The sequence below is a fragment of the Apteryx rowi genome, unplaced genomic scaffold (assembly GCF_003343035.1).
Source record: "Apteryx rowi isolate R43461 unplaced genomic scaffold, aptRow1 scaffold_65, whole genome shotgun sequence".
Taxonomy (NCBI): domain Eukaryota; kingdom Metazoa; phylum Chordata; class Aves; order Apterygiformes; family Apterygidae; genus Apteryx; species Apteryx rowi.
Genome location: NW_020450927.1, coordinates 2619617 through 2629712, shown reverse-complemented (window position 1 = coordinate 2629712; position 10096 = coordinate 2619617). Strand labels below are relative to the sequence as shown.

Sequence of the window (10096 nt, the reverse complement as noted above, 5' to 3'; positions counted from 1 at the left end):
TGTGCTTTTTCCTTCGAAACACTAGTTTTTTGTGTGCTTAGTACTGAGGAGAAGACCTGCAAGGGGAGCTGCAGCTGCTTCTCTTGAGGAATAGTGTCTCTCTGAGCTCTCTTCTTATACTGTGGTGTGCAGAAACCGTCCTCTGAACTGGCTGCGTGTGTTGTGGGTTGGTTCGTGCAGCTTCTCGGGGACCAGCACAAGCCCAAAACCTGGAGGAGCACCACTCAGCAGGTCACAGTCAGCTCCCTCGAACCGAGAGCCAAGTTTTCCTCGCTACAGCACGTGGAAGTCGTGAGCGATGGCAGAGGTGCCAGGGCTCCCTGTTTGCACGTTTGGAAAGTCCTGTGACAGTTTGTGGTTCACACGGGAAGGGTTCGCTTGGCAACCGTGGAGGCTTGCAGGCTGGCGAGACTTGCCTATATTTAGTTTTTGAACCAGCTCTGGAGGAAGGGAGGGCTCTCGCTCGAGAAAGCATCCCACTTGCTGGGAGCATGCTGTGGCTGAATCACCTCCTGCGTTCACCTGGGGCCACAGCGAGCAGAGCAGCGTGCAGCTGGGATCAGCGTGAACAGTGTAGGTCCRGGGAAGCGCCTGAGCTGAGGCAAGGAGCCTGTTCTTGCAGGGCCTCTTGCCTTCTTGCAATGGGATAAGTCACATAGGGCAGAGCCAGAGCTAGGGATGCGGTCCAGGTCTCTAAGTCACAGAGTTTTTTGTGTTGGGATTCATTTACAGGATCATGTTATCTCCGTCAAGTCAGTCCTGTGTTTGCCTCTACGGTCATGGGGCTCTCGGGGGGGAAAAAAAACAATTGACGTCTTTGTCCCCCTGCTGGGGCTTAGGAATTGGCAAAGGAAGGGACCACAGCCCAGGTTGTCCCCTCCAGCGGGCTCTGTGCTGCAGGCATCAGCACTGCGTCTYGCGCATCGCGTCTTGCCACTGCGTCCAACCCAGTGAGATTCTGGCGCGGTTCTTCGCGGTCGTGCTTTGGGCTCGGCCAAGATGTCTTTCTAGGCTTCTGCAGGCTTCCCCAGAGGCTAACTGCTGTCGTTTCCAGATTATTAGTGAGTTTTTCGCATTTCTGATTAACAGCAGTCGCACATACATGTGCGGTGCTGGTTTGGGAGGCAGGGGGTTTGAGCAGGGGACGTGCGTCATTTGTTTGCAGGGGACGCTTCCTGAGGCCAGGAGTTTCTGTTCCCACTGGGTAGGGGAATTTGTAACCTCTGYGATTCTGGCCTTTCTTCCTCCTTCACATATGGTGCTCATCAACAAAGGGGAAAAGCCGGTGCTCCGGCTGCAGGAGGTGTTCGCATTGGCATTGGGGAATGCCCCTCAAACCATCCTGTCCTAAGTGATCACAAGGAGGGGAAAAACCCTCTTCACTTGAACCTGGGATGGATCTTGTTTCTTACTAGCCCCAAACAGAGAGTTGTGGGAGTCCTCTCCAAGCTTTGCTGTCCCACTGGTGCAGGCTGGATGCAGCCCCTGGGTTGGATGAAGGTGCTGCGTTCCCTGCTGTCCCTATGTCCCTCTGCGGTTACACAGGCATCCGTGTTCAAGCAGTGTCCTGGCCCACTGCAATTCGTGTTGAGCTCGGACCAGAGCCCTCTGCTTTCTGAGGGACCAGGTGCCTCTTCCCGGAGCCCAGTGGCTACCTCCCTCCCTGCCTGCCTGGGCAGCACGGCGTGCTGAACCCAAGCTTGGGCCTGAGAGAGCCGGAAATCCTTGTGAACATCTTCCTCCRTCACTTCTGATAGCTCTCCAAAACCCATTAGAGAAAAGGGAGCGGGGGGCTGTAGCAGGTGCCCTGTAGCTTTTGCTAGGGGCACTTGTCAGCCCAGAACATCAGACCCTAAATGCAGCCAGGACACACTCTGATCCTCATCCAGGGCCCCTGTAAGGGGATGTACGTGTGAGCCAGGCCTTGCGTTCCTGCCTCCAGCTGCTGAGAGCTGCTTTCTCCTTGGGCTTTTCCCACCATCAGGTGTCCTGAGCTGTGGGTTATGAAACGTGAGGGTGGCTGAGAGCTGCTGGGTCTCTTCCCCACTTTCCAAGGTCAGCAAGCCAGGGGTTAGCATGCATAAAGCAGAAGAAAGGCTTGGAGGAGCTGTTTGATGCCCCAAAATGATGTCTGTTTTGTTGTCCGTCAGGGTGCTGAGCTCCGAGGGGAGGGAAGGAGCGTAAGTGCAACTGGTGCATTGGTTTCAGTGATCCAAAGGAAAGGGAGCCCCCTTTCCACCCCCAGGCTGGGAAAGCAGTTTCTGGTGCAGATCGGTACGCAGCTCCACTGATGTATTGAGGATCTGTCCCGGTGACTGTGCTGGAAGGAGGTTCGTTTCTCGTTGCAAAGGGCCGGGGAAGTTTGCCTGTCCTCAGCAGCCGTGCCCGAGGCTGCACCCTACTGCGCTGTGTCTCCTTGCTGGGTGGGCAACACGGAAGGCAGCAGCATTTGGGGGGAGAGAGCAGGGAGCAAAAGTGGAGGAGAGGCACCGTGCAGGCCTTGTATTTGCAAAACCTGCGGGATACAGCTGGATAAGCAAGAGGGCTGACACAGGCTGGGGAAGGATACGGGGAGTGGAATAACAGAGGAAACGGAGAATGTGCTCCGGCTTTCTGTGGTGCAAGCAGTCAGGATGGGCCGAAGGGTTAGTGACTGGCACTGAGTTGCTGCGGCACTTTGCTCCGGGTGGTAGCAGGGCAGGGGTGCCCGGGAAGCAGGGTTTGCCAGCCGTAGCAGGCAGGAGAAGAAGGTGGGATGCTCMGGGAGACCCCATCCCTGACATGAGCCCTAAACTTGCGCCCGGGGCCACGGGACTGCTGTCAGGCAGCCCAGGCCGGTTCGCTCCGCAGCAGTCCTGCACTCGGCGACTCTCCAGCCGGGCTCGGCTGACTCACAGCGCGGTGGTCACAGCCAAGTCAGGTCAGCCTGGCCTGGAGGGGAAGAGACGGCCTCTGGGGACAAGCATGCTGTCAAATCCTCCAGCTTCGCAGGCAAACAGCCTTGCCCTCCGCCTGCTGGCGCGACCTCCGCTGCCAGGCAGGCCTTCCCCTCCTTAATTCCCTGTCCCCAGCGCTGTCCCCAGCGCTGCCTCCGGAGATTGCCGGCCAGGTACGGAGCAGACGGCTGAGCCAGCGGGGAGACGGGGGTGTGGAGAGAGCCGCAGGCRGGCTGGGAGGGCCGGCAAGGGAACCGCTCCTTGCAGAACACGGGGCTCAGCGGGGTCGCTGCGGCCGGGGGCGGTTCAGCTCCGCGTTGCAGCAGGCGCGGGAGGTTCGCAGGAGCTGAGGCCGCCCAGAGCGGCGCTAGGAACCTGCGCCGCCCCGGATGGCGGATGCTCGGGCTCGGAGCGGGGCTGGCTCCCCCGCCGGCACGCACCGGGGCCGAGGCTGACCTTGGCTCTCGCTGGCCGGGGCRGCCGTGCCGGCTGCCAGTGGGTGCTGCAGTTATCGCTGCTGTATTGCGCAGCGGCCAAGGACTCGTATGACTAAGGAGAAGGGGCTAAAGCGGGCGCTGGGTTTGTGCCCCGAGCCGCGCTCTGCTTCCCGTTGTGGCGGCGGGGTCCGGCGCAACCCGCGGCCACGCAGATGCTGCCCGAGGCACGCTCGCTCCGCGGGGTGCGCGAGGCACTGGTCCCCGTGCCGGCGGTCCGCCGGCGGCGGCCACAGCCACGTGGCCCCGGGGCAGCGGCAGGCGGCCGCCGGCTCCGCAGCGCCCGCAGCCTCGCTGTGCCAAGCGGCACGGGGATACGCTCGTGGCTGCTCCTCCCAGCCCTGGCGGCTGCGGCAGAGCTCCTGATAAAGTCCCGGGTTCCCTCCCCGCGYCCTTTTATTCTGGGCTTTGTTTGCGGTACGAAAGCAACCTCCCCTCTGCGGGCTTCCTCCCTCCCCACCCACGCGGCAGCGGGATTTCGGGGCTGGGGGAACGCAAGGCTCTGCGGCTGCCTCCCAGCGAGGACGTCTGCCCTGGGCGACTCGGCCGCGACGTGCCTCCTTTGCTGTCCTTTCCCAGTCCTCGGTCTGCTCCAAGATTGTCCAGCTGCTGGGCCAGAACGAGGTGGACTATCGCCAGAAGCAGGTGGTGATCGTGAGCCAAGACAGCTTCTACCGGGTCCTCACCTCGGAGCAGAAATCCAAAGCGCTGAAAGGCCAGTTCAATTTTGACCACCCAGGTAAGCGGAGAGCAGCGCCGGGGYGCTGCCGCGTGGCGGGCGGTGAGGGCTGGAACGGGACCCCCCGATGGCGCTTGCGAAGAGCCTTTCGCAGGCCCTGGGGCTCTGCCTCTGCACGGGCAGGCGTGGGTGCTTGGTGAGCCCCCGTGCAGCCGGGCGCACGCCGGGAGCGTTGTGTCTCTGGAGGGTGACCGGCTCTCCCCGCAGTACAACCTCCCCCACCCCGGGAAGGCAGCTGCCTCTGGGGTGGAGCACGTGGGCCAGGAGAGGAGAAGGCTGTGGACTTCTATCACGCTCCTCTTCTCCTCGCTGCAGACGTGTCCCCYGCTTTGAAAGCTGTTCTGGTGTGGCTGGGTTGGCATCGGGGAGATCTGGCTTGGCACAAGGCCCTGGAGCCAGCAGCTCCGTGTCCCTCCTGCAAGGAGGGAGCTGTCTGGCTGCTCCGCCGAGGGGGCCGCGGCCCGTTGCGACAACAGGGCCTCTTTGAGCCGTCCCCGGGCTCGGTGGGGGAATTCCAGAGCCGCTGTCCCCTCGTCCCCGCGAGGACAATGCCGGAGGCAGCGAGCGCCCGCGAACAGAGCCCTGCCTGTGCGGCGGCTCCGGCCTGGAACACTGCTCCAGTCTCTCCGAGGGCYGGAGCCGCGCGGGAGATGTCCTCCCGAGCCTGGGCTGTCAGCGCTGCCGTACAAGGGGGGTATTGATCTCCACGGGCCGGATCCCGCCGGGTGCGAGGCAGCCTGGCTCCGGAGGGGCTGGGCCTTGCTGCGCCCCCGACGGGTGTGCAGGGCTTTTCTCCCCGGTCCGCGCGTCCGTCTGTCCCAAGCGCGGGGTGCCCGTGGCTCTGGCTAGACTAAGCTCGGTGTCGCGGGAGCAGGGAGACGGCTCGGCTGCTCGGGTAACGTTTCCTCTCTCCTCAGACGCCTTCGACAACGAGCTGATCGTCAAAACGCTCAAAGAGATCACGGAAGGGAAGACGGTCCAGATTCCCGTCTATGACTTTGTCTCCCACTCCAGGTCTAACAGCCGCTCCTGCTTTGCTGGGCCTCTGCTAACGGCCTGCACCGCGCCGCAGGGCGCGCAGCCCTGCCGGCCCTAGCCCGCCTCCCCCTGCTCCAGACCGCTCGATTAGAGGATGCAGCACAGATCAGGCTCCATCTGAGGGCCCGGAAAGCTGTGCAGCCATGTGGTTGCATCCTGCGTGCAGCAACGTAGATGCGGCAATGGAGGAGGGCTATGGGCCCCCCCTTTCCTTCCCCCATCCACCCTCTCCTTCCTCAGAAAATCTGTGTTTGCAGCTTTAACAAGTATTTCGGGCTCAAACACATCAGAATTGCCAGGAAAGGCGGAGGAGGACATTCTTGCCCCTGTAACTCTCCCCTTGCATGCGTTCATCTTGTTTCTGCATGTTTGCATTGGTTGTGGGTGGCCTGGCCCTGCTTCGTTTCCTGCAAAAGCGCTGTGGTGTCTGCGGAGCGCTGCCTCGTTCCCGCGAGGAACCGAGCCGGCCCTTGCAGGTGCCTGCAGGTGAAGCCCTGTGCACAGGCTTTCTCGCTTGGCTTGTAAGACTTGCAAGCGGCAGCTGGCCGAGGTGGGGGGAGAGGGGCTGGTCTGCTTCCTGCTCTGCCGTTTGTCCTTCTAGGAAGCATACGTATGCCTTGGATTCGCTTCGCCGCGGTGGGGTAGGTCTGCTCTCCCCTCGGTCGCCTCCCTGGTGCAGCAGTGATGTCCCAGGGTTGGCGCAGTGCCTAGGAGCACCGCTGCTTCCCCCACCCCCCCCTTGACCTGTTTTCCCTGCCAGCGTATTTTGACTCTCCTCCTTCTCCCTGCTAGGAAGGAGGAGACGGTGACTGTCTACCCTGCCGATGTGGTGCTCTTCGAAGGCATCCTGGCCTTCTACAGCCAGGAGGTGCGGGACCTCTTCCGCATGAAGCTCTTCGTGGACACGGATGCAGACACCCGGCTGTCCCGCAGAGGTAAGACCCTCGTGTGACTGTGCCTGCTGTGGCAGAGGAAGAAGAAATGTCACTTAACTATCTGGGCACCAGGTTGCTGGGGCAGGTAACAGTGACTGGAGGCCAGAGCAGAACTGGAACCAATACAAGGATTTGCTGGAGCTAGAAAGGAGCTAGGGAGACTTTTGTCCCTAATTCAGCACGTTGCATTGGGCAGCTCGTGGCAGTGGGGAGCACCTGGCTCCCTGCCCCTTAGGATTCAGTGGGGTTTTTGCTGCCTTGTCTGGGAGTCCTCCTCTGATGCATGCAGCACTGGGCCTGCTGAGTGTGCTGTGTCCTTGCATGGCCCTGTAGGTGCCTAGTGACTCCAACTGAACGGCAGCTGCTGCCACTCAGCAGGTACCAGCAGGAAAGGGTGCCACAGGCAAAGCGGGGTGACAGCTCATTCAAAATGCAGTGCAGATGGATCTTGTTCAAAAGGCAGTGCCTGATGGATCTGTTCAGGACCTGGCGTATGGGTGTGCTCCGAGAGCAGTGTCTGAGGGTGAGGGTGTTTATCCTGCGGGGAGCAGATGGGGAGTTTGCTTGTACCTCTTGCTCTGTGCAAGCACAGCCAGTGCAGTGTGAAGCCTGTTGTGGTACTTGGCACCAGGTGAAGGCTCTAGGGGCAAAGACCCCTAGAAACCAGGACTCCCAGTGTTCAGCCAGTTTGGCTGCAGGTTGCCAACTGGAAAAGGAAGAACTCCAGCTCTTTGTGGCTTGAGATTCAGTTCATTGCTAACTGCAGGATGAATTTTCAAAGCAGCCTTTAGGATTGGTGTCACTGATGTAACGTCTGAGTGTCTGTACTGAGAAGGCATCTGAGGACTTTTAGGGCAGAATCAGCTGTGTCTGAACCCTCCCTCTCCCTGCCACAGACATCTGAGGGGCAAAAGATGGCTTAGAGGAGAGATCCCCTTCACACCTCTGCTGTGGGCGGCAAGAGGAGCGTGGGTCTCCGAACTTCAACCTCAGACTGCTTCTGTGCGTGGGACCATCCCACTGAGACAGGACTGGTCTTGCCTGCTAAAAGTCCTGCAGCCCTCCTGCTGTCAGACAGGCATACAGCCTCCTCCACTGTTGGGATGTCAGCAGTGCTGATTAAAAGCTGCTTTTTACACATCCCTCTTGACCCTGCCCACTGTTCTTGCATGACTCATCCAGGGAGGTGACAGCACAGTCATTGCAGGGAGACGCATTAGCAGGTCACAGACAYGCATTTGCAGGATCCTGCAATGTGAGCCTCATCCTTTAAAAAACAGACTGTGCCGTTCGGGAGCTCGGGTTCATGGCCCAGCTGGGGGTAGCCCACGTGTTTGGCAGTGGCCTGCGTTGGCTGTCTGAAGGGGAGGTGTTGTCTGTGCGTTTGACTAACACTGCAGTGCAGCGCTGCATGACCGTGCATGGAACCTGATCACTCTCTGGGGCGTGCAGTTCAGTTGTTTCGAGCTTGGTATATAACCATGAGCTCAGGGTTTGATAACCGGTTGAGATCCCATTGACTAAAGACTGAGATCATCCATCTGCCAACCATGATACAAAGCTAAACCCCGTTGTGCTGCAGCTGTTGGACAGGATCCCGAGTTACCTGGGCTAAGGCCAGTCTGAGAGATTTCTCTCAGCCACCATCAATTGCAAAAGCCTTGCAAAGCAGCAGTGGGACTGCTGCCAGCTGGTTGAGGGGCTGGTGTCCCCAGGTTAGGGCAACTCACCGGTCTCCTGATGGGGGATTGACCCTTTGGCAGCCTCCTGGCCTGTCTCCAGTAGTTGCGAGGACCACAGCAGCAGCAATAGTCTCCTTGCTCTATGCCTCCCTGGCATTTCTGGGAAAGGAGACCTTGTGTGTGAGGTACTGAAAGTATAAACGTGTCCCTGGAACGTAGCTGGAGGCTGTCTGTAGCAAGCGCAAGTTGGGATCTTGCACTGYGACATGGCCCTGAGTCATCCTGCTCTCCCGGAAGTCCTGGAGAGTTGCAGCAATGGGCCTTCGAGCTGGCTGGCAGCAGGAGACGAAGTTCCTGGAAACGTAGCTGACAGCTCAATTAATCAGTAGCACTGGGTTTCTCCCAAGAAAGATGCTGCTGCCAGAGTGCAAGGGGCAAAATCCAAATCTACCAGGTGCCTTGAACAGCCTGACCTGTGCAGAGCTGATTCTGGCTAGGGCCCCTCACTGCCCCCGTGCTGGGCCAGCTTCCCTAAGACATAGTCCGAGTCAGGCGTCACACGGGTGTTTTGGGCCTGATTTGAGTGATGCGCGCCTACTGGCTCTGGACAGACACCAGTCTGTCCTTGGGGCATTGGTCTGCCCTGCAAATAGAGGGTGACACCTCCGGAGAGGGTAGGTGGTCTTAGCCCGGGCTGCCGTCTCTGGCCGTGGCCGGGACCATCGATTTGTGCTCGTGTGGGGAGGTCGTTGCTTTGCTCTGGCCTGCCCCGGGAGCAGGCAGCAGAGYGTTGCCCTCTCCTTCTGTCGCCAGGCCCTGCCGCCTGGGGATTCACCCGGTGCGGCTTGCAGCCGTCCCGCGCAGCGTCCCCGGCCGGGCGTGCTGCGAATACACCCTCGCTGCGCTGCTTCCCCGCCCCGCAGCAGCCGGCAAACAGGGTGTGGGACCCGGGAAACAAAAGTCTCTCTGTCTCGCCTTTTCTATTTTCCCTGCCTGTTTTTCTGTATTGTTTGTGCTGGGGCTTGCTCCCAGTCTCTGGAGAAGACGAGGAGCCGGCCGGAGCGGCCCGGGCTGGGCTGAGCYGTTCCTGGGGCCGGCGGGGAGCTGGCACGCGTCCTGCCTCGCCAGCCCTCTCTCCTCCCACGCCTGCCCTGCGCGGCGCTGCGAAAGGGCAGGCTGCGGAGCTGCTGGCCGAGGGCAGAAAGAGCTGCTGGGACGGTGCCAAGCTAGCGCTGGGCGAACGGCGCTGTCCTGGCCCTGCGAGCGCCTGGGCGCTGGCTGCCGAGTGGGTCACGCAGGCTGGCAGTGCTGCGGCTCGGCTCCGCTTGGCACGTGCAGAAGGCTCGCTCCGAAGCCGGTGCCAGGCGCGAGCGTGCTGGGGAGAAGCCGGGCAGCCCCTTAGGGAGGGCCAAGATCCCGTCTGCTCTGCTGCAGGGCCGTTCTGGCCCTGCCCAGTAGATTCAGTTCCTGCTGACCTGGGGTGTGTGCCCACACTGACGCGGCTTCGGACCGGAGCCGGCAACAGCCCGTGCAAAGTGAGCGCAAGTCCCCGAACAGTCCCTGCTCGGCTGGGGACGGCGCGAGAAGGGCAGAGCTGGGCGGGTGAGCGTTGCCCTCCTCAGCTCTGCCAGCCTGAGCTAAACTGCGCCTTAAAGCTTGTGTGTGGTGCGCAACCCGCAGCTTTTCTGTTCCCTGGGCACCTCTCCGCTGGGATGGTCGGGAGAACGGCCCGTGCCTAGGCCAAGGGCAGAGCGGAGAGCCTCGGCTTGGGTAGCCAGGGCGGAGGGGCAGGAGGGATGCAAGGGCTGGGTCTGGGACGCCCGGGGAACGGTCGGACCGGGGTGGCACTGGTTAAGCTGGAGTGTGCTTGCAGAGCTCAGACAAGGGAGGGAGGCCAAAAAAAGCCGCTGCTCAGTCCGCCGGCCCTTGGCTCCCAGGAAGGCGTGGAAGTGGGCTGGGAGCACGACGCTGGGCTGGGGTGTGCTTGGACGTGTGGGCAGCAGCTCCCAGGAACGGGGACCTGGGGGCACGTACCCGGGCGGCTGGCCAAGGCCTGTGCTTCAGGCAAGGGAGGATGGAGCGGTTCATGTCCTGGCTCCTGACTGCACCTCCCCTCTTCCCCTCAGTGCTACGAGACATCAGTGAGCGAGGCAGGGACCTCGAGCAGATCTTGTCCCAGTACATCACCTTCGTCAAGCCTGCCTTCGAGGAGTTCTGCTTGCCAGTAAGTATAAGGGGAGGGGCACGCGCTGGAGCCTGCCAAAAACGCCTC

The 10096-nt window shown here is 61.0% G+C and overlaps 1 protein-coding gene across 1 annotated transcript in view; it reads left to right on the top strand.

Annotated features, from left to right (window-relative positions):
- Window positions 1-2633: 2633 nt before the first annotated feature.
- UCK2 (uridine-cytidine kinase 2) overlaps window positions 2634-10096 on the top strand; it is a 10646-nt gene continuing 3183 nt past the window's right edge. Inside the window, exons 1-5 of the mRNA XM_026084660.1 lie at window positions 2634-2645; window positions 3950-4169; window positions 5087-5183; window positions 6000-6142; window positions 9951-10048. Coding sequence (XP_025940445.1) covers window positions 2634-2645; window positions 3950-4169; window positions 5087-5183; window positions 6000-6142; window positions 9951-10048 — 570 coding nt within the window. The remainder of the gene's footprint in view (window positions 2646-3949; window positions 4170-5086; window positions 5184-5999; window positions 6143-9950; window positions 10049-10096) is intronic.